At 48.3% G+C, this 26,782-nt stretch overlaps 1 protein-coding gene across 1 annotated transcript in view; it reads left to right on the top strand.

Annotated features, from left to right (window-relative positions):
• col14a1b (collagen, type XIV, alpha 1b) overlaps nucleotides 1–26,782 on the top strand; it is a 62,023-nt gene that overhangs the window by 18,672 nt on the left and 16,569 nt on the right. Inside the window, exons 8-24 of the mRNA XM_084695667.1 lie at nucleotides 513–677; nucleotides 1,077–1,238; nucleotides 1,787–2,074; nucleotides 3,512–3,657; nucleotides 4,382–4,511; nucleotides 5,755–5,894; nucleotides 6,189–6,315; nucleotides 6,879–7,018; nucleotides 8,087–8,219; nucleotides 8,361–8,411; nucleotides 8,620–8,762; nucleotides 13,153–13,282; nucleotides 14,207–14,329; nucleotides 15,190–15,339; nucleotides 17,816–17,932; nucleotides 21,036–21,182; nucleotides 22,361–22,435. Of these exons, the coding sequence (XP_084551793.1) occupies nucleotides 513–677; nucleotides 1,077–1,238; nucleotides 1,787–2,074; nucleotides 3,512–3,657; nucleotides 4,382–4,511; nucleotides 5,755–5,894; nucleotides 6,189–6,315; nucleotides 6,879–7,018; nucleotides 8,087–8,219; nucleotides 8,361–8,411; nucleotides 8,620–8,762; nucleotides 13,153–13,282; nucleotides 14,207–14,329; nucleotides 15,190–15,339; nucleotides 17,816–17,932; nucleotides 21,036–21,182; nucleotides 22,361–22,435 (2,367 nt within the window). The remainder of the gene's footprint in view (nucleotides 1–512; nucleotides 678–1,076; nucleotides 1,239–1,786; nucleotides 2,075–3,511; nucleotides 3,658–4,381; nucleotides 4,512–5,754; nucleotides 5,895–6,188; nucleotides 6,316–6,878; nucleotides 7,019–8,086; nucleotides 8,220–8,360; nucleotides 8,412–8,619; nucleotides 8,763–13,152; nucleotides 13,283–14,206; nucleotides 14,330–15,189; nucleotides 15,340–17,815; nucleotides 17,933–21,035; nucleotides 21,183–22,360; nucleotides 22,436–26,782) is intronic.

The raw sequence follows: 26,782 nt of genomic DNA, 5'->3' as shown, positions 1-26,782 counted from the left end.
GTCACACACACACACAGAGGTCACATGCATGCAGGGGGTGCACACGCACACCCACACATGCAGTGGCACACACATACACTTTATGCACACACATACACACAAACACATCTGACTGGCATTAGGGTGAATTTGTTGTTGATTTTACTCTCTTGCTGGTGTTTCTCCAGTGTTTCACAATGTGTCACAATAACAAAATATACACTCTTTCTGCTTTATATTTGATACTTTGTTTGTGAATGGAAGTACTCCTGACCTCTAGTCTCTTACGGATGTTACTTTATTGAATACCTTTTTATTTCGTAACATTTATAATACTTTTATGTAATTGATTTATGTAATGGATTCATGAGTGTGATTGATTCATGTGGTTGATTCTTCTAATTGACTCACATAATTGTTTCATGCCATCGATTCATGCAAACGAGTTGTGTAAATCCATTCATGGGCTTGATTCATGTGACTCGTGAATGTGAGTCATGCTAGTGATTGGTTGGTGTGATTGACTCCTGCAGGCCTGGCTCTGACCTACATCCTGGAGAACAGCTTCAAGGCTGAGTCCGGGTCCAGGTCCAATGTTCCCAAGATTGGGATCCTGATCACCGACGGCAAGTCTCAGGATGACGTGGGTCCACCGGCCGAGAGCCTGAGGGATGCTGGGATTGAACTGTTCGCCATTGGTAGGAAGCTGAAGCCCATTGGTCCCTTGAGACCCTCTCAACGTGTCTCAAAGAGAGAGGCATAGCTGTCCTCTGAATGATCTACCTAACAACTGCAAAAGTTTGACTTTGACTTTCCCTTTCCTCCTTCCCTCATCTCCTCCTCATCTCCTCCTCCTCTCCTTCTCGCCTCCTTCTCTCCTCCTCCTCTCCTTCCCTCCTCTTCACATCTCCTCCTCCTCTCCTTTCCTTCATCTTCTCCTCCTCTCCTTCCCTCCTCTCCTCATCCTCTCCTTCCCTCCTCTCCTCCTCTCCTCCTCTCCTTCTCCTGTCCTTCCCTCCTCTCCTCCTCCTCTCCTTCTCTCCTTCCCTCCTCTCCTCCTCCTTCCCTCCCCTCCTCTCCTCCTCCTCTCCGTGAAGGTGTGAAGAATGCAGATGAGAACGAGTTGAAGGCCATCGCATCTCCTCCTCAGGAGACGCACGTCTACAACGTGGCTGACTTTGCCGTCATGAGCTCCATTGTGGAGGGCCTCACCAAGACTGTGTGTGAGCGCGTGGAGCAGCTCGACAAAGTCATCAAAGGTAGATTTTGGCCGTAAAACTGTAAGCTGTAAACATAAAATGTGGTTGTAAACTTTTCTTTAAACTTGGTTGGAAACTTAACGTTAAACTTGGCTGTAAACTTTAAACATGGCTGTAAACTTTACGTTAAACTTGGCTGTAAACTTTACGTTTAACTTGTCTGTAAACTTTAAACTTGATTGTAATCGTTGATTTCAACTTGGCTGTAAACTTTTAACATGGCTGTAAACTTGACTTTAAACTTGGCTGTAACCTTTACTTTCAGCTTGCTGTAAACTTTACTGCAGGTTTGTCTGAAGGAGCCTGACGAGGCCAGTTAGGTTAGACTAGAATGAGCAGTTTACTACTTTACTATGAACTTTCCTAACCCTTCACAGAAATAGTGGTGTGCACAAGTTTAGAATTTGACTGTAAACTCTGTTTGCATTAGCATCATATTTAGTTAGCATCTTCCTAATCTTCGCCTTTCCCTTCCTCTACCCTCCCTCTTCTCTCCCTTTTCCTCACCTCCCCCTCTCTCCTCCCTCCCCCCCGCCCCCGTCTCCTAGGCGACACCGGCCCCGCGACGCCCATCTCCGCCCCCCGCGACCTGGTGACCTCCGAGGTCACGGCGCGGAGCTTCCGCGTGAGGTGGACAGCGGCGGCGGGCGTGGTGGAGAAGTACCGCGTGGTGTACTACCCTGCCAGTGGGGGCCAGCCCGAGGAGAAGGTGGTGCCGGGGACGGACACCACGGTCACGCTCTCCTACCTCAACTCCCTCACCGAGTACCAGGTGGCCGTGTTCGCCATCTACGCCAGCTCCGCCAGCGAGGCCCTCAGAGGCAGCGCAACCACGCGTGAGTCCAACACCACCTCTCGGCTCAAAACCGGCGGGCTGGCCGGACCTCGCCAACGCCCGTTTTTGTTGTCGATTCCGACGTGCGATGTGTTTGTTGTTATCGGCTAGCCGTACCACGCTTGCACGGTGAAGCGCAGGTTCTCACGACAGCATGTTGGTATGTATCTGTCGGCGAGAGGCTGGGCGTGCTGCTAATTTGGGTGCCACGTACTGATAGGATGCTGTGGAGGAGGTTTTGGAACATCTGTTCTCTGATTGGTCTCACGCATCCGAATGCACTGAAAAAGTGTAGCCCTAGTCAGAAAATATGGCCGCAAACATATGATAAAAAACGATTCTGGCTAACTCACTTGTACATGGGGACTTCATTGAAACACAGCTGAGTCAGGCGGTAGTGAGAGTGGGAGACTCGTGATGAATCCTGCTCGTCTATAAACCCATGTTAGGCTGCGTGGGCTAAGGGTTATTGACAGAAATAAGCTAGCTGTGACGCTCACAATGTTGGACTGACAGAAAAACTAACCCTGAACACCTCCCTTATTTTCTGCTGCACCACCCCTGCATACTGCCTGCCACCTGTGGTGATTCTAATTGGCTCTACAGTGGGTGTGTGTGTGTGTGTGTGTGTGTGTGACTTTGCCAGGAGCATGTATGTGTGAACTGTTTTGACACTGTATTCACCCCTGTCAGGGGTGTGTGAGTGTGTGTGTGCGAGTGTGTGTGTGTATGTGAGGACCAGCACCCCGGGGCCCAGGGAGGGGGCCTCCTCCTCCAGGCTCCAGACAGCTCTCCTGCCTGATGAATTCCCCTCTCTCTGATGCAAGGGAACACTAAGTACCCAGTTGACCTTGTCTCAAAGTTAATGGGCCTTGTGACTGTCCCCCTACTGTCACTCACGGACACAGACAGACGAGGGGAGGGACCCACACCACACACACACACACTCAATGATACACACACATGGACACTACACGCACACACCCAAATACGCACACGCACACACAGACAAATAAACACAAACAAACAACTACGAACACATAAATACTCACACACGTACACACACACACGTACACACATGTACACACACAGAAAACAAAAAAATGAGGCTACCACTTTGATTTAGTTAAATAGGGGTACATGTAGATGTTTCACAAGTAATATGCTTCTTACTTTCCATAAGCACCGCAACTCTGGTTCAGTTTTTGTGACACACTGTTTAGACTAACAGCATACCAAAGAGATTACAAATGACAGCTGCGTGGGTGAAGAATTGAATCACTACTTGCCAATACCATGACAATGGAGTGCGCTTGATTGACTGTTCTGCTTGTCTTTCTGGATGCACATTTGTATGTCTCTTTGGACAAAAAAGAATCAAATGTAATATACAGAATCCAGTTGGACCCTAGTTTCACCCCTGAGCCGTGTGTTGCAGTGGCTCTGCCTATGGTGAACGACCTGGAGCTGTTTGACATCTCACACAGCAGCATGAGGGCACGCTGGAAGATGGCCGCCGGCGCGTCGGGATACATGATCCTCTACGCCCCTCTGACGGACGAAGACCCCGCAGAGGAGAAGGAGGTGAGAGAGAGGGGAGAGGAAAGGGAAATAAAGGAGAAGTGCGGGGTGGGGGGGGGCTAAAGATGTGAGAGAGAAAGGAGAGGAGAGAGAAAGGAAAGGAGAGAGAGAGAGAGAGAGAGAGAGAGAAGGGGAGGGGAAGCGGTGAGAGAAAGAGGAGTGAAAGCGAGTGAGAGATAAGGGGAGTTGTGTGAGAGAAAAAGAGGAAGCAAGAGAGGGAACGAGAGAAGGGGAGGCAAGTGAGAGAGAGAGAGTGAGGAAAGAAAAGGGAAGGTGGGTGGGAGAGAGGGGGAGAGGTTGTCAGAGAGAGGGGGTTAAATCAAATGTTGACACTGTAATACAGTTATACAGTTCTGAAAGAGATGGTTGGCGGGAGAGGGGGATGAAAGGAGGAGAGGAGAAGGTAACCGGAGGGCAGAGTTGGGTTCCACCCAGCTCGTTAGGACCCATTACTGAATAACTCTCCCTCCAGGCAGAACCCAGCACTGCCTGTTTGTTAGAGAGAGAGCAGAGCAGAGCAATAGAGAGAAAGAAAGAGAGACAAAAAGAGAAAAATAACTGACAGACAGAGATGAGAGAACGAATGAAGGAATGAGAAAGACGGGGCATGTCTACTGCAGTCAAGTGCCTGTTGTGGTATGCGTTTGCAAAAGAAATAGGTGGGGAACAGCAAGTCTGATACAGTTTGTGTGTGTCTTTGTGTGTGTGTGTGTGTGTGTGTGTGCAGGTGAAGGTGGCAGACACAGTGCATGAGGTGGAGCTGGAGGGTCTGACCCCGGAGACAGAGTACACGGTCACAGTGTACGCCATGTACGGAGAAGAGGCCAGCGACCCCATGACCAGCCAGGAGACCACGCGTGAGTCCCACTCACACACAAACACACACACACACACACATGCCCACACGTCAGTGGCGATTTGAGACTATGTTTAGGGGTGCTCATGCACGCCTACATTTCATCTCAGCACCCTTAAAAATAATAATAATAATACAAAATTGAATTATTATTGTTTGTTATCATTTGATGGTGGTAGTTCATGAAGGGACTTTCTTTGTTTTCTCATTCATTCAATATTTTGCATAATAATAAATACATGTATTCATCGTTATCTAGTGAAATTTGTGATTTATTAGCAAGGGGATTTAACACTTTTGCATGGCACTGTAGCCATGTCACATTCTCATTGGGGGCTGAGCCCCCCTAAAGGTGTGATCCAAAATTGCCCCTGCCTCACATGTGTGTATACATTCATGCACACACACACATGCACACACACCACAGACACACCTACACATGGGCACACACACGGAACACACACATGCACACACACGAACACAGGGATGTTACAGTGTATCCCCTCTCCCACGCCCGCGCATATTATGATTTAAGTAGCAATCAGATACAGCCGATTTACTATCTCTGCACCTTGAAAACATGGCACCAGGCCCTGGCTGTCATGCCCTGACACACACACACTCAAACACACACTCAAACACACACACACATCCTGGCAGGCTGTCTGAGCAAGCCACGACACCTAGGCACAGTCAGGCCTGCTGCCGACACAGTTGCACGGCAAGGATGCGTTTCAGAGAGTTCCTTTACATGCTTCAGTTTGATGTTGAAGCTTGAGCTCCATTCCTGTCCATGTGCGCCCTGTACTCAGAGCTCTGTTACCCGGGGTAACCCCTTTCTGGCTGCGACATGCCTCGTTTATGTTCGCTATTTGGGTTTTTACAGTACACCAGAAATAATGGAGTGAAATGAATCAAATTACAGCCAGCGAAAGATGTTATAGGTCAAAGTTCTCCTTGTGCAAAAGAAAAATCGAATGTTCTCCCCACGACTCCTCTCGCCCCCCCTCCTCCTCTCACCCTCCCTCTCCTACTCCTCTCACCCCCCCACAACTCCCCCCCCCCCCCTCCCACCCCCCAAGGGAGTGACAGCTAACAAACTATGAGTGGGAAAAGTGAAGAAGGGTGAGGGGAGGGTGAAGGAGAATAATTATAATCAAGCATGTTCCTGTAATTATAGTGCTGTATATTTACACTGCTTCACCCCTCCTATCCTCCTCTCTCCCCTGCCCCTCCCCCCCTAGTCCCTCTCATCCCGGCCAGGAACTTGCAGTTCTCCGAGGTCACCCACAGCTCCGCCCGGCTGAGCTGGGACGCCGCCTCCCAGAAGGCCAGGGGCTACCGCATCATGTACGTCAAGACCAGCGGCGTGCAGACCAATGAGGTAAGAGAACTGGGACAGCTCCCGGCCAATAGCTCCTCAGGGAACTGTCAACCCAGAGTGTTCCAGGGGAACGAGGGTTCTAGAATGCGCCTGCTTTTTCTCATACAGGAAGCAACAGGTTTCCTCTCAGGCACCAACGTGCAAACATAAAATCAGTTTCCCTCCAGTTTCGAGAACGATTCTGCAGTAGAAGATAGAGAATAAACGTGCACATCACATAAATACACTTCATCATTTCCTGGTGATCTATTTCCTTGCTTAACTCTTTCCTGTCATGTGACCATGTGACCCTAGCTGGAGGTTGGCCGTGTGACCACGCAGTTGCTAAGGAACCTGACATCCCTGACAGAGTACACGGTGGCCATCTTTGCTCTGTATGATGAGGGCCAGGCCGAGCCCCTGACCGAAAGCTTCACCACCAGTAAGACACTCCTAGATAGTTAGTGAACTAGATAGTTAGTCAGCTAGATAAATAGTGAGCTAGATAGTTTGTCAGCTAGATAGTTAGTCAGCAAGATAAATAGTCAGCTAGATAGTTAGTCAGCTAGATAGTTTGTCAGCTAGATAGTTAGCCAGCTAGATAGTTAGTCAGCTAGATAAATAGTGAGCTAGATAGTTAGTCAGCTAGATAGTTAGCCAGCTAGATAGTTAGCCAGCTAGATAGTTAGTCAGCTAGATAGTTAGTCAGCTAGATAAATAGTGAGCTAGATAGTTAGTCAGATAGATATAGTCAGCTAGATAGTTACCTGTCAATGAGCTATTTAGTTAGTCATCAGTGAGATATGCTAGTCAGTCAGATAGTCACTTAGTTTGTTAGTTAATTAACTAATTAGTTAGTTAGTTAGTTAGTTCGATTTGATAAGAAAACGACAACATACGCTAGTACTCTGCTGGTGTAGTAGGCTTCTAGTCCATGAGTATGATAATGTATTCCTATCTGTGTGTGTGTCTGTGTGTGTGTGCCTATCTGTGTGTGTGTTGCAGAGGCTGTTCCGGAGCCTGTGGACCTGAGGAGCAGTGAGGTGTCCACAGACAGCTTCAGGGTCTCCTGGCAGCATGCAGGTTCTGACGTGGTCTTCTACAAGCTCATCTGGAGCCTGGCTGAGGGAGGGGACACCAAGGAGGTGAGGGTGGGGCTCTGGGTGGGGCTCTGGGCGAGCGGGCGGGTGTGTGTGTGGGGGGGGTGGGGGGCGGGGTGGAGGTTTATGTGTGTGTGTCTATGTAGCGCGCGTGTGTGTGTGGCTTTTATAGAGATTTGACTGTCAACTCTTGTGAGGGATGACAGTGTGTCTGTTATCTGTCTGTCTGTCTGTCTGTCTGTCTGTCTCTTATCTGTCTGTCTGTCTGTTATCTGTCTGTCTGTCTGTCTCTCTGTCTGTCTGTCTGTCTCTCTGTCTGTCTGTCTGTCTCTCTGTCTCTCTGTCTCTCTGTCTGTCTCTCTGTCTGTCTGTCTGTCTCTCTGTCTGTCTGTCTGTCTCTCTGTCTCTCTGTCTGTCTCTCTGTCTGTCTGTCTGTCTCTCTGTCTGTCTGTCTCTCTGTCTCTCTGTCTGTCTCTCTGTCTGTCTGTCTGTCTCTCTGTCTGTCTGTCTGTCTGTCTCTCTGTCTGTCTGTCTGTCTGTCTCTCTGCATGCCTGCATGTCTGTCTGTCTATCTGTCGGTCTGTCTGTCTGTTATCTGTCTGTCTGTCTCTCTGTCTGTCTGTCTGTCTGTCTCTCTGCATGCCTGCATGTCTGTCTGTCTGATGCATGTCTACCAGTGTTGATCAGTTAGACTCTTATTCCATCAGCGTATGTGCTTGTCTCTCTCTGTTTGTTCGCACGCAGTTCAGATAATTGCCAATCACTGCAGCCCTGTGTCTGTCTGCCTCTCTGGAGAAATGAACCGGCCAGCAGTGTTCCTCCTGTTGACTACTGATAGAAATCTCTCTCCCTCTCTCTCCCTCTCTCTCCCTCTCTCTCTCTCTCTCTCCCCTGTTTTAATTCTGTCCCCACCTTCCTGCATTTCCCTTGCCATTCATTCTCCTGACTTCTCCTTTTTATTTTTTCTCCCTCTATTTCCTCATTTTTTCCTTCTGCTCCCTCCCTCGCTCTCTCACTTCCTCGGTCCCCTCCTTCCCTTTCTCGTCCACCCTGCCACCACCCTGCCTTCACACTGCCTCCTTCCCCTCCCTTTACTCCCTCCTTCCCTCCCAGGTGATGGTGGATGGGGATGTGAACAGCTACGTGCTGACAGGGCTGAGGTCGTTGACAGAGTACGAGGTGTCTCTGTCTGCTGTGTACAGAGACGAGGCGGAAAGTGACTCAGTCTCCCTCATAGAGTCCACAGGTACGGCCAACGCACCTTAAAGGGACAGTCCACACCGAGTGTACGGACAAGCTCGCTTCGTGTGAACTCCTTCAATCCTAGAGAGAGGTTATCCCTAGTTATCACTCATGTATTTATATGTACTCACTTTTTGGCCCGTAGTGAGAAAAACCACCACCACCACTGTGAGAACCACCAGCACGGCGAAACCAGGTAAGTGTTTGCCGTTTCCTTTACTCTACACGGTGTCCTCCGCCCTCTCCCTCTCCTCCCCTAACCTTCTGTCCCTCTCTCCCTTGCCTACCTCCCTCCTTTCACACCACCCCCCTCCCCCGCCTCCCCCCGCGACCCTTCGCCCCTCGCTTCCTCCTCCTCTCCTCCCCGCCTCCTTCTTTCCCTCCTCCCCCCCTCCTCCCCCCAGTGTCCAGGTTTGCGGTGCGGAACCTGCAGCTGAGTGACATGACCACCTTCAGCATTCTGGTCTCCTGGGAGATGCAGGACCCCAACGTGAGGAACTACCGCCTCTCCTACACCACGGCCAGCCGCAACCGTGCCGAGGAGACGGTGAGACCTTTGACCTCCAACCTTTCACCTTCACCCCCATTCCCTGACACCTTACTGTATAAGGTTATAGGCTATGCCACACTAGAGCTTTCTCGACTGCGGGTCGAGAGGTCGTAGGTTCATGATGTTGCTTTGGATGGAATTGCTGCTCAAGGAATACGTCAAGAATGTTGAAAACGTTTAAGGAGGCTAGTTGTGGTTTCTGAAATAGGAAGACATGAAAATCAAATGGCCACAACATCCCTTATCCCTACCGATGCATACACCATTACCCTGGTTTAAACCATGGAGGGTTTCATGATGTACCTGATGTTTAAAGTAGCCTATCAGATACAGTGTCACACCAGGTGTCTTAAAATAGCTTAAACAGGTATAACAGATGTGCAGCTGTACTGGTACAAAAAACACAGTAGGATGAAATACAGCCCAGCCCAAGACAAAACATTTGATTGGAACTGGACTTGGAACTGTCATCTGTAGGTTCACCATGTTATTTAAGCCGTTAGCCCCACACCCAGAGGACAGCTGTCTTTAGCCCCACACCCAGAGGACAGCTGTCTCCAGCCCCACACCCAGAGGACAGCTGTCTCCAGCCCCACACCCAGAGGACAGCTGTCTCCAGCCCCACACCCAGAGGACAGCTGTCTCCAGCCCCACACCCAGAGGACAGCTGTCTTTAGCCCCACACCCAGAGGACAGCTGTCTCCAGCCCCACACCCAGAGGACAGCTGTCTCCAGCCCCACACCCAGAGGACAGCTGTCTCCAGCCCCACACCCAGAGGACAGCTGTCTTCATCCCCACACCCAGAGGACAGCTGTCTTCAGCCCCACACCCAGAGGACAGCTGTCTTCATCCCCACACCCAGAGGACAGCTGTCTTCAGCCCCACACCCAGAGGACAGCTGTCTTCATCCCCACACCCAGAGGACAGCTGTCTCCAGCCCCACACCCAGAGGACAGCTGTCTTCATCCCCACACCCAGGGGACAGCTGTCTTCAGCCCCACACCCAGGGGACAGCTGTCTTCAGCCCCACACCCAGAGGACAGCTGTCTCCAGCCCCACACCCAGAGGACAGCTGTCTCCAGCCCCACACCCAGAGGACAGCTGTCTCCAGCCCCACACCCAGAGGACAGCTGTCTCCAGCCCCACACCCAGAGGACAGCTGTCTCCAGCCCCACACCCAGAGGACAGCTGTCTCCAGCCCCACACCCAGAGGACAGCTGTCTCCAGCCCCACACCCAGAGGACAGCTGTCTTCATCCCCACACCCAGAGGACAGCTGTCTTTAGCCCCACACCCAGAGGACAGCTGTCTTCAGCCCCACACCCAGGGGACAGCTGTCTTTAGCCCCACACCCAGGGGACAGCTGTCTTCATCCCCACACCCAGAGGACAGCTGTCTCCAGCCCCACACCCAGAGGACAGCTGTCTCCAGCCCCACACCCAGAGGACAGCTGTCTTCAGCCCCACACCCAGGGACAGCTGTCTTCAGCTTGACTACGGGTAGAAGGAGGATCCAAGATGTTGACTGAGGGCAGTTCTTGTACTTGGGAACCCTTAAATACCCCATTTCATTCTTTTGGTTCTATTAAAACTGAACCCCAAACACAATTTGGCAGCCAGAATTCAACTCTAAATAGTTAATGACAACATGTTGGTTTCCGAAAAAGAAAAAAAACACAGAACACACAGAATTAAATCCTCTTTGGCGTGGATGTGGCCTGAGTGTGGGTGTGGATGTGGGTGTGGCTTTACATTTACATTACATTACATGTATGCATTTAGCAGACGCTCTTAACCAAAGCGACTTCCAAGAGAGAGCTTTACAAAAGAGCATAGGTCACTGATCATAACAATGAGGTAGTCCCAAACATGAAGCATACATTGTGAAAAAAACTAAACAAGTGCCAAAGGGAAGACTCATAAAACCATGCAGTTATACACGTTACAAATTAAAACAACATGTACCACAAAAAGTGCAAGACTGTACCTGTAGAAGAATAATCAACAGTAAAATATTTCACAGCGAGTACAAGAGTTAACTTTGTAATAACTAACCTACAAGAGCAACAAGTCACTCAATAAGAGGCATTGTGATCCTGGAGGAAACTAACATTAGGTCCAACCAAGCATTCCTAAGTGCCGTTGTACTCCCAGAACAAGTGCGTCTTGAGCCTTTTCTTGAAGGTGGGGAGACAGTCAGTGTCCCTGACTGTAGGTGGGGAGCTGGTTCCACCATTGGGGGGCCAGGCAGGAGAAGAGCTTTTGTTGGGACCGGGCGGTCTTGAGCGGTGGGACCACCAGGCGGTTGTCTGAAGAAGACCAGGCTTTGGTGTATCTGTGGGTGTGCCCTGTAGGGGTGTGACCTGGGTGTGTCTGTGGGCGTGGCCTGTAGAGGTGTGGCCTGGGTGTGTCCTGTGGGCGTGGCCTGTGGGTGTGGCCTGGGTGTATCAGTGGGTGTGACCTGGGTGTGTCTGTGGGTGTGCCTTGTAGGGGTGTGGCCTGGGTGTATCAGTGGGTGTGACCTGGGTGTGTCTGTGGGTGTGCCTTGTAGGGGTGTGGCCTGGGTGTGGATGTGGCCTGTGGGTGTGGCCTGTGGATGTGGCCTGGGTGTATCAGTGGGTGTGACCTGGGTGTGGGTGTGGCCTGTGTGTATCAGTGGGTGTGCCCTGGGTGTGGGTGTGGCCTGGCGGTAGCTGCTCCATCTGTCTGACAGGATGTACATACCAGAGCATGTGGGCGGAGCGGGGAGCGGACTCTGGACAGCGCGCAGAGCGGGATTTTTAAAAGGACGGAGCGTTGCCCTATGTCCCGCTCCAATTTCGCTCCAATTTTGCTCCAGGAATGCTCACGCCACGAGTCTGAAGCATGCCCAAGTCTGACCCAGAATCCATCTGTCCTGCCCAGTCATCAACAGTAGACTATTTCAATCAACTGTGGCGTCTCATACAGGTGTACTATTAATATATAACTAACTAACAACTATAATGTGGTACAAGAAAAATAATGTGGTAACATCATTTCAGTCAGTAAAGATTAATTTTGGAATCTAAAAAGTACCTCTCTCAAAAACGAAAGTGTGCAACGTGAACACGCTGGGAAGAAAGCAAAAGGTTAGCAAAACAATGTAGTCGTTGCTCTATAGTTCTTTGGGCTGCAGTTTAAGCTTAAAGTTTATTGCACGCAGATATTTTTCCTTGTTTGAAGCGAGCGGGAGGGCGACTTGAGCGGAGGAGGATGCAATATGCGCTGGGCGCTGAGCGATAATGAGCGGAGTGGCCTGGTGCGGCTTTGAGCGGCGGAGCGGAGGGGTGAAGCGCTCTGCGAGCGAGGCGCGGGGATTCTCACCGCCCCACTCCACTCACATGCACACATGGTACATACTGTAGCATGTAGTCAAGACGACGCACGCAGTCTGTTCCGCCGTTCTCCCCGACACACAGAGGCTAGACTGCACACGCTCGGAATTCACCTGGAACAAGAGGAGAGGGGGAGGGGAGGGGAGAGAGGGAGGGAGCAGGTTAAAGGGAGAGAGAATGAGGTTGCGAGAGACAGATAGGCGGAAAGAAAGCGACGAGAGGAAGAGACAGCGAGGGGAGACTGGTCGGGAGAGAGCAGAAGGGAGAGAGAGAAGGAGAAAGGAGGTGTTGAAAGAGAGAGTGCGAGATTGGTTGCAGACAGGGTAGACGACAGCTATCGAGAGTTAATTCTGCAATTAGATAGCTGAGTCAGGAGAGCCTGGAGTTAACCCACAGGTGGAGCTTCTCGCCCAAATACCTCACACACAATTAACCTGCTCCGCCCTCAAGACCATACTGGTGCACGGCATCTTTACGACTTTATTACTTTACACCAACCAATTTTAGGTAGTTACATAGGTGTCAATCCCGACTTCAAGCCTCAAGGATATAAACGGTCTGTGTTTAGATTGGTGAAACGGAAAACGATTCATATGATTTGCAGGCACGTGGAATGAGCAGGATTTGAGTGAGATGCAAAACTTTGATCAAAGCTGTTCGCCCTGCGCAGCAAATTCAGTCAGATCAATATTTAATGAAAGTATTTTTTTTACAGACTGACTGACACATCGTACAATTCCAATTAAAATGGCAATTATGTGTTTAAGGGTCAACCTGAAATAATAATCTGTGTGCGTGTGTGTGTTTGCGTGTGTGTCTATGCATCCCTGTGTGAGTGTGCGTGCATATGTGTGTACTTGATGCGCATGTATGTGGGTATCTGTGTCTGCGAAGGTGTGCCTGTGTGTGTGTGCGCTGTACGCAGGTGTGTGTGAGTGCATTTGTGTACTGAATGTGTATGTGTGTGCGTGTACTATATGTGTGTGTGTGTACTGTACGTGTACTAAATGTGTGTGTGTGTGTGTGTTATAGAGGACAGTTCCCAGTGGACAGAGCAGCCTGCTGCTCCAGCCGTTGCTGTCGGACACAGAGTACCAGGTAACCGTGGTGCCGGTGTACGCAGATGGCGAGGGACCCCCTGTCACACGCATGGGACGCACACGTGAGTCCCGCCTCTCACCTCGGCTGACCTCTGACCTCGTCTGACCTTCCCCTCAGTAGTGGAAGCGTGGTGTCTAGCCATGTGGCTGGTGAAAGGGGCGGGGTTTCTCAGCGCTCATCAGGGCAAGGACCGGCCAGCAGGCAGGAAGACAGGCAAGGAAGCATATATACAGGCAGACAGACAGACAGACAGACAGACAGACAGACAGACAGACAGACAGACGATAGGCAGGCAGACAGACAGAGAAGCAGACATGCTGACAGACAGACAGAAACTCTGAATGATTTCCAGAAATGTCTCTCGGAAGCAAGGACCATCTATTCATTCCAAAACCAACATCCCAAGGAGAGTGCTGGTCCGCCTACGTTGATAATGTAAAGGAACCGAACGTCTATAGCTGTAAACCAACACGAAGAGACTTCACATCCTTCATGTTCCTCAGACGTCCGTCTAGAAGATTACAGAGCTAGACGTGGAGCACTCACTCTGAGAATGACAGGCTCTGGACACCTCTCAGTGATACATTACCATCCCACACACACACACACACACACACATACACACACAAAGGATGACAAATGAGGTGATTTCTCATAGGGGAATTGACACAGTCAAAAGCATTATTGTAGCAAGAGGGAAGAACAGTTCTACTTGTGTAACTCTAGTTATACTAACGATAACTCTATACTAATGATAACTCTATGCTGATGTTGACTCGAGTTACACTAATGATAACTCTATACTAATGGTAACTCTACTTATACCAATGATAACTCTACATTGATTGTAGCCTTAAATTCACTCATGGTAACTATACTGATGGTAACTCTAGTTATACTAATGATAGCTGTATACTGATAATACCTCCCTCCATCCCTCCCTGTTTCACTCTCTCCCTCCCTGTCTCTCTTCCTCCCTCTGCAGTGCCCCTGTCGGCCCCCAGGAACTTGAGGGTGTCAGAGGAGTGGTATAACCGCTTCCGCATCACCTGGGACATCCCCCCCTCCCCCACCATGGGCTACAGAGTCGTATACCAGCCCACCTCTGGTAGCCAACGCACGCACATACACACACATACTCATGTTCACACACACTCCCTCTCTCACACACACACGTACGCTCTCTGTGTTTCTCTCACTCTCTCGCTCTCTCACACATGCACAGTCTTTTTCTGTCACACACACATTCTCTCTCCTTTTCTCTTTCTCACACTCTCTCTATCTTTCTCTCACACACATGCTCTCTTCCTCTCACACACACACACTCTCGCTGTTGTATCTCGTATTTTACCATGAACCACACACACATCCCTACACACACATTCCTTCAAGCCTGCTACTGTGTTACAGGTCATGTAAAAATTGTGTCAATACTCTGAAAATCAATGAAGGGTAAAATGTGATCCTTATCCCAGAGAAAGCGTGTGTATGTGTGTATGTGTGTGTGTTATAGAGGGCATATCTTGCCGTCGTACTGTATCTACTGATGGTCATTCTCTGTGTACAGAACGGCTGGGGTCGTGACCTCTGGTCTAGATAATGGAGAGTGTGGGTGTTGACCTCTCTACCTCTGTTAGATTTCAGTCGTCTAAAACTGGCTGTAGCCTAAAGGCTTGTCCATGGCGTTAGTGAACCAGTGAGCCTCCCCTCACCTCCCCTCTTCTCGTCTCTCGTCTCCCCTCCTCACTCCTCTTCTTTCTCCTCCCTTCTCATCTTGTCTCTCCTCCTCCCCCCCCCCTTTCCTCCCCTTCCTCCCCTCCCCTCTCCTCTCCTCTCTTCTTCTCTCCTCTTCTCTTCTCTTTTCGTCTCTCCTTTCCCCTCCTCACTCCTCTTCTCTCTCCTCCCTCCCTCTCTCTCCTCCCCCCTCCCTTCCCCCCCCTCCTCCCTCTCCCCCCCCCCCCCCCCCAGCCCCAGGTCCAGCTCTGGAGACGTTTGTGGGGGAGGACGTGAACACCATGCTGATCCTGAACCTGCTGAGTGGAACAGACTACAGCGTCAAGGTCATCGCCTCCTACACCACGGGCTCCAGCGAGGCTCTGTCCGGCAGGGCCAGGACCTGTGAGTACCAGCCCAGGACAGACAGCACAACACCCTTCTTGTGCTTAGACAGACCCCAGACCAGTGAGCTTAGTAGAGCACAGCAGAGCACAGTCGAGTGTTCATACCAGCCCTACTCCTGCCCAACCCAGTGGAGAACAATGAAATACGATAGAATACAGGACAGACAGTCCATTATCTTGTGTTCATACACACCTTGGACTTGTGAGTTCATCACAGTGTACCAGTGTACTCACTGTAAGTTGCTCTGGATAAGAGCGTCTGCTTAATGACTAAATGTACCAGTACACTCCAGTATAGTCCAGAATACTATGGTGCAGGACACTATAGTATAGTAGAGTACAGTATGTAAGGGATAATGTATAGAACGTCGGTCATTATCGGGAAAATAAGCCCCGACAGGGCGAACAGCACCCCGACGGGAAGCGAAGGGGTGTAGCTTCGCTCTGAAGGGGCTTATTTTCCCAATAATGACCGGCGTTCTATACATTTTCCCGCTTTTTACACGGTTACTTGCCAACAAAATTACTTAACACAGTGTGTCTTTTTACAATTTATTAGTTACCATTCGTAGTGTTGATCAGCAGAGAAATAGTTTGCCAAAGACGTTGAACTTCATAGACGTTGAACATTCTTTAGGCTTCAAATCAGCTGACGTCGCTAAGCAACGGAGTACGCTGGGGTTGAAAAGTTACCGGACTACTTGCGAAAGTACTACTACGAAAGACGTGAATCAGAAGCAAAAAGGCCACTTTCCTTGACAGCGGCCTGTTATTCATAGCAACGGTCTGTTATCAGACCATACAAGTGAATGGAGCTTTCTACAGCGTTAAGAACAGCCGTGTAATAAACTGTATCATCGTACACGCAAGACTTGCAAGTAAAGCCCATTGGACACTGGTAAAGTGTAGTATTTTATTATAATGCTGCTGCTGGCTGTGTTCATACCCACTCAAGGTAGTGTGAGTGTGTGTGTGTGTGTGTGTGGTAGCTGACTTTTATAGTTACCTGTGTGTCAACTCTTTAGAGTGATGACTGAAGTGACTCAGTGTGCCTGTTATTTTGTCAGTTTGTCAGCCTGCCTGCCTGCCTGTATGTCTGCCTGTTTGTCTGTCGGTGTACTGTCTGTCTGTCTGTCTGCCTGTAGTTGGTCTGTCTGCCTGCCTTTTTGTCTGCCTGCGTACTGTCTGTCTGCCTGCCTGTTTGTCTGTCTGGGTACTGTCTGTCTGCCTGCCTGCCTGTTTGTCTGTCTGCGTACTGTCTGTCTGTCTGCCTGTTTGTCTGTCTAGGTACTGTCTGTCTGCCTGCCTGCCTGTTTGTCTGTCTGCGTACTGTCTGTCTGCCTGCCTGCCTGTTTGTCTGCGTACTGTCTGTCTGTCTGCCTGCCTGTTTGTCTGTCTGCGTACTGTCTGTCTGTCTGTCTGCCTGTTTGTCTGTATGTCTCTGCCTGTCTGTCAGATGTGGCTTGGATAGCTTTTTCATTCTACACCAAAGTCATATTTCCCTCTCCGATGTGTGTGTGTGTGTGTGTGTGTGTGCGCGTGCGTGCGTGTGTGTGTGGGGTAATCAAGGCTTTGGTTTCACCATGAATGTGATAGGAAAGTCACATGATGCATGACAATGTAGATGATAGGGTAGAGAACGCAGAGGACAGACAGGTCAAGTCATTAGCATGTTGACATCCCACAAGGAGAGAGATGGATGGAGGGAGCGAGAGAAGGAGGGAGGAACAGAGTGGGCTCATTTCACCACTCGTTAGATCATCCTCTGCTGTGCTCTGACATACGGAAGACACATTTGCAAGAATTCACTCAAAATAACAAGTGTGTGTTAAGTGGGTAACTCTCCCAGGAATATATTAGGCAGCGTAATTAATGAAGTAAAACACATACATACATTTCGTTTACGTCAATAAATGCGAGGGAATGTAGCCGTTTCCCCGGGCCGGTACAGGAAGCGTCACCTGATAATAATTTCATGAAATATGCATGTGTAGGTTACAGAGGACGGAACGCCATATGTCCTGCATTCTGAGTTCTAAAACATATGCTGTGTGTTTGCTAGACGTGAGTCTCATTATAATGGATCAAATATGCTAAAATGAGTTTTTTTTAATGGTTTGTGAACAAACTCGATGATACTGCGGTGAGAGTGTTTGCGGTGTTTGCGGTCAAACTCAAGGCAGCTGACAAGCCTTCTCTCGTTGAAACGTTGGACTAGCTGTGCACAAACCATAACCTTAACCATAACCTTAACCCTAACATTAACCCTAACCGTAACCCTAACCTTGACATGTAGCTGCATTTAGGAGTTTGAGTTAATTGTTGATAATCTAGGATGACTGATGTCTTTCTGTTTGTGTCAGGGTGTCTGGAGACACTGCTAACCATATCTTTGTGTCTCTATCTCTCCTTACTTCTTCAACTTCAACTCCCCCTCCCTCCCCCCCTCCTCCCCTCCCTTCCTCCCTCCCCAGTGCACCTGGGGGTGACCAACCTGAGTGTGTACCAGGTGAGGATGACCAGCATGTGTGCCCAGTGGCAGCCTCACCGCCACGCCACCCTTTACCGAGTGGTCATCGAGTCACTGCTCAGTGAGTACTCACCCCCCGCACACTCACACACACACACACAAACACTGAACAACAATTATACTTATGCAAATACACGCTCTCTCATACACATCCTCACACACATCCCCACATAATAAACATTTGCACGCACACCGCAATATATCTGATAAAGGGATCCAGCATGGGAATTTATACATTCATGTTCATTCCTCCGTTGTCTCTGTTGGGTCCCTGCCAGGGATCACAAAAGAATCCTGCTTCACGTCATACACACTCACACACACACACGCACCCTGACACACTCACCGTGCCCCCTGCAGGCCTGTTGAGTCCCCTGCCAGGAGTCTAATCCCAGACTAGGATTACACTGGGATTAGAGGCACAGAAAGGACTGAGACCACATATATTATCATACGCAGACACCACGACGCATTAGCATCTGCTTTTAGTAGGGTGTCACGCTGTGTGTGTTTAAGAGTGTGTGTATGTGTGCAGGTGTTTAAGAGTGTGTGAGTGCGTGTGTGTATGCGAGTGCTTCAGCGAGTGAAGACACATTTGGTTTGCTGATGCGTACCCCAAAGAGTATGAATTGAATTATATTCCATTTGTAGTCTTAGAAAGAGGGAGAAGGGAGTGATAGAGAGTGTGTGTGTGTGTGTGTGCACTCGTGCCCAGTTTTGACATTTAATAAGATAGAACGCAAAGAAGTCAGAACACGACAGTCTTTATGCCGTCAGAGCAAAAATGCCTTTTACACATTTCCCTCAGCTGAAAAAAGTAATCTCACCAAGTGTGTTGGGACAAGATAAACTTGCTCGCACGATGACAGTAATTACAGCTCATTGGTCAATTTAGGACTGGGAAAGAATGAGAGAGAGGAACCGGGCTACTTTCTGACGGAATTGTGCTCTACTGCTAGCTAGAGAGTACTGAGGAACCTCAGTCAAACAGACCCATTATTAGGGGAGTTCTGAAGAAAGAAAAAAGAGAGTAAAAAAAAGAAACAATTATATTCAGGGAGAAGCATTTTTTGTCCCTTTTTCTTTCTGCCGTTAATGCGTAATTATCACTTCAGAGACCGCCAACCAACTGTCAACGTGGGTGGCAGCCTGGAAATGAATACGCAAGTTTCTTTCAAAGTGTCAGTATATCAGGGCTGTGGTCTTACCACGGCTACTGGAGTCTGTCTTGTCTGGATTCAAGGCGTTTTCATACCTCCCAAATGGAAAGTATGTCGAGGAACCAGGTGTCATTCATGTGTGTTCCTTTGGGGGTCCACTTGTGTTTTTCCAGTAGGGAAAGACTGGCCCATCTGCTTTCTTACATATGGTTTCCGCTTTTAAACCATTTGATCAGTCGAGTGAACTCCTATCAGTAAATGATTATTGTTTAAACTATGAATTTATGTAGAAAAGAATGAAGACCCACAAATCTGACCCTCAACCTCATGCGCTGACTCTTTTTCACTCAACATTCAATGATTCATTCCAATATGGCACACAGGTAGGAAAGTTCAAAGGAGTTCCTCCTTGGCCGCGTTTCCCAGCTTTGTTAAGAAGCTCTTAACGTGAAGAGCTTCTAAGGAGCGGTCTAAGAACGCTCCAGAACGCTCTAAGAACGCTCCTAAGAAGCGCTCAGCGTTAAGAACTTCTTAACGAATCTGGGAAACGCGGCCCTTATCATGACAGTATCATGCAGCTTCCACATTCGCACTACTTGACACACACTACAGCACTCATCCAGGGAGCTCTATGACGGGCGGTTAGGGACAGTATTCAGGGTGACCCCGCACGCCTACAGTACACATGCACTTTTTCTTTCACACACACCTGAGACACCCAAGTCGATCAGACGTTATACTGAAAACCACACACGTGCAAGTGAAACGCTTTGACACACACAACTGAAACACACAAACAACTGGGAGATACACTCAGGCAGACTGAAAAGTGCTTGTGAAGACTATGGAAAGGTTTTCACACATCTAGAGCAAAGGGTGCTCATGTAAATAATTACAATTCTCTCGAATTGTGAAAACCTTTTTAGGGAATCAAATGAAAACATGTTCACAGTTAGGTTTGTAAGCAATTCATTATGGGGTACGAGAGGATTTCATACCTTCAAGCATTTGTTAAAGAAGGTTGTCACAATGAAACGCGGCGCCTAACACCCCAGAGCTTGTATCGTAAACAAAACTCCAAATGATGGGTATAGTTTGGGCATGATCATTTCAGTCTTCCTCAGTTCACCTTCCCTCTTCAACCGTTGAGACCACCTCTGCAGTGGTTTGTGCTAGAAGGTGTGACAGGATTTAACATTACTGTCCCTTTGGTGCAAATGAACGACTGTCCCAGACGAAAGGCTGAGTGGCCAGTGACAAAGGGGCTTGATCCTTCAAACTGTCTCAGTCAGCCCCTCAGAGCTAGCTGAACACACACGCTAAACAAACCTCGATTTCTGATGAATAGGTAATACATAATAAATAACTCATAGGAAATAATAAGTGGAGGCAAATAGTTATCTGAGAAAATCTCAACTCCTCTTTGCGTCTGACAGCTGAGAGTCTGGGGGAAATACTTTCTTTTGTTTTGGGAAAAGATTCTGTGTGAAAAATGAAATATCAGTTGCCAGATATAATAATAACCTCCCCTCTCTTTCCACTAGTTCGAGGTAGAAGGCACAGGTCCCTGTGTGTAAAACTACATGTGTATGAAGTGTATTATCTAGAAGATGTGGATACTATTTAGCTTAATCAATGACTAGGGCCAGTGTAGAGAAGGTTTGTCATGAAAAAGATGATGTTTAAAAGTGCCGGCAGCATGAGTTCAAGAAGCCCACCCACCTCCACCAGCTATACCCCGAGGCGAACGTGTGTGGCCATGTTTATGCATTGTTGGTGGTGTACACTCACTCTCTACTCTGTAGGGAAATTATCCTTTTCGCAGGGTGACATTTTTGAAAATCCCTTTCATAATGACTCGCAATTATAATCCTCTCCTTCGCTCTGCACTCTCCTCTCCTGTCCTCTCCTCTCCTGTCCTCTACTCCCCTCCTCTCCTCCCTCCCTCTGCCCTCCTTTTCTCCCCTCCCCTCTACTCCTTTACCTCTCCTCTTCTCCTTCCAGATGGGCAGAAGCAGGAGAAGACCCTGGGTGGAGGAGCTAATCGTCACTGCTTCAGCGACCTGAAGGCCAACACCCAGTACAAGATCAGCGTGTACGCTCAGCTGCAGGACTCAGAGGGCCCCGCCGTCACCGCCATAGAGAAGACCTGTAGGTCACACACACACACACACACACACGTATGCAACCAGAGGCGTGCACACTCGCGCACACGTAGACACACATGAACGCAAGCAGAGGCACAATCAAACAATCGTACGCACGCTGGCACGCACACATGCACAGACAAAGGTGCGAAGATACAGGATGGATACAGTCAAAATATGCACGTGCACATATCTTTTTTCCTTCTTTCTCGCTCCCTGTCTATCTCTCCCCTCGAATACAGATGTAGGCACTAACGTGTGACCTAAAAGCAGACACCAAACATGTACCCCCTCTCTCTGTTTCTCTCTCTCACACACACACACACACACACAGACACACACGTAAACACACACTCATAAACATGACTCTTGGGAAACTCCCCATCGGATTGTCGCCATCTTCATCACATTTTAAAAGCATTATTCACTTATTAGTCTCCTGGGAGGGTTTGGCTTCTGTACTCTTAGAGTGAGTCACTTTGTACGCTGGCCAAACCCCCAGTGTAATCAAGATAAAGACAGGGGGAGAGGGAGAGTGGGACGGAGGAGAGGAGAGAGCAGCGACTAATGAGAGAGAGACCACGGGGAGGAAGAGGAAAGGTGCTTTATTGAGCGCCCGCCAGCTATTTGTTTGCGTTGAGTTGTTGCTATTTGTCAAGTCGACCCGCAGCAGACAGTGATTTATGACTTTGTTTTGAAGCAAATTAAAGCCGAGGCTTTATTTTTTCATTGCCCTGCCCCCCTCCCCCCCCCCCCTCACCCCTCAGGCTCCAACCCCCCCCCCTCCCCCCCCTCTCCCCTTCAGACTGTCACCAGCAGTAACTCTGTGTTTGGGGTGTTTGATTTACGGGCGTGGTGGGGGGGGGGTGGATTGGGGGGGGGCGTTCAAAGGGGAAAACTGTGAGAGGTGCTTCATTTGATTCATCTGCCTGCTGGAGTAATCAGGGCGGCCGATTATACGTCTGAGCTGAACGGCGGGGCGCCGCCTCTCGCGGCAGAGCCGACATTCCAGACACGTGCCGTCGTCCACGGCTCGGCTGGAGTCAGCTGCCTCTGCGTGCCGCCGCTGGATCGCAGGGCCTCTCAGAGCCCGTGTGTGTGTGTGTTTGTCGGTGTCTCTCTGATGACAGTGATGTTGACATGACTCGGGGCTTGTCTTGACGCCGATGTGTTTCCCTTCAGTCCCCGCTCCCACCCGGGCTCCGACGAGGCCCCCCACCACCCCCACGCCCCCCACCATCCCCCCCGCCAAGGAAGGTGAGACTGCACTCCCCCTACCCCCCCCCCCCCCCCCGCTGTTACAACCCAGACCCACACACACCTGGGTACATATACACACTCTACTATATCTGTCAATACACACACCTGTATACCTGTAAACACACCTGTTGGAGTCAAGATTATGATGCACCGAAGGCAAACTACTAGGGTTGAAATCCTTACCCCGGACCTCTGTTGAACTAGGGTGCTTATCAACCCCACTATGTTCCAGCCTGCCTCACAAGAAATACACAACAACATCAACAGATGCATCTATCTACTAAAGTATTTTTCATGTATTGTGTCCATAAGCCACATTCGGCATACATCGTATCAACATGTCAGCTCTGGTAACTCTTGAATGCTGCCCAGTTTTTAATGAATGTAGAAATGTCAATGTCCCAGTGTTACCTGGTGCGATTTGGGCAAACAATCAATACAACTGTCAATTGACTGTGGGGGGGGGGGGGGGGCAAAAAAAACAATAGTTAATCTCTCTGGGATAAGTGGGATGTCACCATTATTTCCATGCTGCAGGTTCAGCCTGTGGTGCCTTTCAGCGGCGTACAGTAGCTCGCAGAATGCATGTCTCCCTCCCCCCCCCCACTAAGATATTTAAAGAATGCAAGGTGTTAGAAGGTAAACCGCAGAGCGCGCTCCCTCGTCAGTCCGTTACCACAGAAACGACGGCGTCGGTTGACGGATTCCGTTCCTTGACATTCAAATCTCAACTGACGCCCACCAACCAATGCGGGGGCCTGAAAAGGCCAAGCTGCCTCCCCCACATGATCTGTGTCCAGGCTGCTTAGCAACGCGCTGTGTCACACCAGGAAGTGCTTCAAGTCTCAAACCTGTGATGAGTTGGATGTCTTTGTATTTCTTTGGTATATCTTTTTTCTATTTTGGCTTTCCGAGACTTCTGCTCGGTTTGTTATTTACATTACATTTACATTACATTTATTCATTTAGCAGACGCTTTTATCCAAAGCGACTTCCGAGAGAGAGCTTCACAAAGTGCATAGGTCACTGATAATAACCACAAGATAGCCCCATAGCATTGCGGGTAGCCAAAACAAGAAGTACATATTGTGAACAACCAAAAAATAAGTGCTAAAGGGAAGAAACCATAAGAGCATGTAGTTAAGCAAGTTACAATTAAACAACATGAATCTCTAAGTGCAAGTGTACTTGTAGGAAAGCAATAACAAAAATAGGATTAACTAAAATAGAATAGAATACAACAGTTTAAATCAGCTACCACTAACCAACAAGAGCAACAGTCTAAGCAAGTCATTCAGATCCTTGAGGAAACTAGCATGGGGTTGAGCAAACCATTCCAAAGTACCGTTATTTGAATGAGTTGATGAGTAATAATTTTAAATAATCTATAAATTAAATTAAATAAGTCTCAAACCTGTGGACAGCCCTTTCCCTCTTCAGCACCTGGAAGGTTCTTCCAGAAAGCAGGCTATGCGACATCACCGAGTAAGTGAACTCCCAAGTTGACACACAACGTGGCAGCAACTTAGTGGCAATGTTGCTTCAACGTTGGGTGTCGGCTATGGAGATAACTTACCCGGTTATGTCGTGCAGCTTGCTTTCTGTATGAACCCGCCAGGTCATAAAACCTGTTGTTGTCGATCGTCTTCGCCGTTACTCTTCCCAAATAACGGAGGGTCATCTTCAAACCAAGCTGCAGCAGCTGGGATCACTTGGGATCCTGGAACATCTCCCACGTCAGGTCAGAGTCTTGGCCTTGTAAAGCAGAATTGAGACCATCTCTGTCCCAGTCAGACTCCACCAGGTTCTCCCTGACCCCTGTAATCATCCCTCTCCTCACGTCAGCACGTCTGTCTGGGCCCCTGGGCTCCGCCTTCGGGCTTTTTCGTACTCTTGGCCTGAAGGCTGAAGATCAAGTTTGTTATCAAACGCAAGCTCTGTGCATTTGCTCTCGAGTGCAGAGTTATTGGGGTGTGCTTGCCTTCGGCGAGCACAAACCATTGTTATCTCACATATATATTATTTATTGTTTCTTTTCGCCCCCCTAAGGATGCCTCAATATTTGGACTACATAGACAACGGCGATGTCAAAAGGTTCGTCTCGGTAGCGATTGCGTTGGTTGTATTGGGATTTATGTTCCATTGCACGGTTTAAGTAGAAATTACGTTTTTGTGGCAAAAAGTGAAGCTAACGGTGGCTAACTTGCTAGCCACAGTCACTGACGCCACTAACGTCACCAACGTCACGAAAACTCGCGTGACTATCTCTAGCAGAACATTAGTTTCCCATCTGTTAACTTGGGGGATACTATCTGCAAGGCAGCTGCAGAAACGCCACAAGCAAAGAGGCCAGGGTGATATTTAATCATTTCACTTTGTGGTGTGAAACATAATTGTGAAATGTAATGTACAATATTAGCTGATATTATTAAGTAAGTAGGCCCACATCTACTTTCGGAAACGGTAGTCTACTATTTCACTGAAGCATTAGCATCATGACATTAGCCTCTGTTGCTTGGGCAACACATACTACAGTGGTCATGATGCATCTGTTTTCAATCGTTAAAATAAACATTCCTCACAAATACGTTTTTGTTGTAGGATTTATTTTGACATTAATAAACGATTTGTTGGTGAAATGACCATTACCTGTGGTTTCAAATCAGTGTGGCGGCTCACTGCAACGCTGTAGCCTACCCGAGACACTAATGAGTAGCTAACAAAAACATCTCTTTAGAGATGTTTAGAAAGTCAAACGGCGACGGAACATGTTTGGCTTTCCCCTTACTCAAAAGTTTTTCAATAGGTGAAAGTATCTGACTACTAACCTGAACTTCATTGCCACAGCCTAAACTTTGTCAATGTCAAAACTTTGTCTGTTCATGAAAATAATTAATGTCAGCCTGCTTCAGCCTTGCTTAGCTGTAGGATATACATTTTACTGGGTCTTGCTGCGCTGCTTGATTTATTGAAATTATTATGAAATGTTATGTTTTACTAGCCATTTGCCTTCTTAAGCAAATCACAGTATTTCCCACCCCTCATGGTGTAACTGAGACGACCGTAAATAGCCTAATTCATCTTTCAAGTAATAAGCCCCCGTTGAAGTGTTGAGCAGGAAATTAGCTGGTCTGTAGAGATCTTGGGTTGGTGGTTTTACTGATGCAGAATTCGCTCAAATAAAATCGATAGACGTAACAAGTGGCACATAACGTGAAGTAGGCCTAACATTGCATTTTATTTTGTTTGAGTTTTAATAACTTGTCCAGTGCATCGGGGCAAGTAGCACTAGCCTAAATTGATCTTCCAGACTTGCCGTAAAAAAAAAATGTACTCTTCCCGGACAAGCCTTAGCTACATGGCTAGACTGTTGATCCAGATCAGAATCCATCATATCTTGGACACTCAAAATCAGCGAATCTTGCAGCCAAATCAAGTAGCCTATATTTATAGGCCTTTATATGGCTACAAACTTCTGCTCGGTTTCTAGCTGGCTACTTGTTACCAAGTTACAACTTTGTTGCAGGGGCATTCTTTGTCTACATTGCGAGCTAACAGTGTCCGGTAATTATGTCGCTATAAATAATGATGTTAAACCGAGACCACTAAGCCCTCAAAGAAAATGTAAGGTCAAAGAAACAAAAGAAAGGTTTGAGGTTACTCTGAAAATTATTAATAAAATAGGCTTCTAATATTAAACTGCTAAATCCTTCTCTAACTAGGCTCCTCTATGATGCATAATGAAACTTAACGTTTTTTAAGTAATCAATAAGCCTACGCTTGCCCTCATTACTCAAATGATGCCGTTCAGGGCGTTCAAATTACATAATAGGGCGATGATAGGAGGATAATAGGACATAATAGGGCAACCAACAAGTTGTTTATATCTGATTACAATTTAATAAGTTATCTAGCGCTGCATCTTCATGAGCTACATTTGGCCTCCTTCTCTTCCAACCAACCAGTATCACCTCTCCTCCATCTGAGTGATGCATGTCATTTTTACAAACTTATTATCAAGGGAACACAATGGTCAGAACTGTAGTCATACACTTAAATGCTTTTTGAAATATGTAAACACCAGGAGTGTATGGAAAGCTGGGGCAGCCACAAGCACACCCTCACAATTTCCCCAGAAATTGTATGCTCTCTAGTTGGGAATGAAATGCTTGATCTGCAGGCTTTCCCCACCGTGCAGACAAGAAGACTAGAGGATGTGAGAGCTGTGAGAGTAGCAGGGGGAGAGGAGGCGATGATCAGTCTGGTCCAGCCAGGCAACAGGCGGGAAGAACCGGTCAAACTGTTGACCAATCACAATAGCCTTTTGTCTCTCCTAGGTTGTGT

This window comes from Hypomesus nipponensis, chromosome 4 (genome assembly GCF_054491055.1).
Source record: "Hypomesus nipponensis isolate SF chromosome 4, ASM5449105v1, whole genome shotgun sequence".
Classification (NCBI taxonomy): Eukaryota; Metazoa; Chordata; class Actinopteri; order Osmeriformes; family Osmeridae; genus Hypomesus; species Hypomesus nipponensis.
Note: the sequence above shows the minus strand (reverse complement) of the source record. Positions and strands in the feature narration are given on the sequence as shown.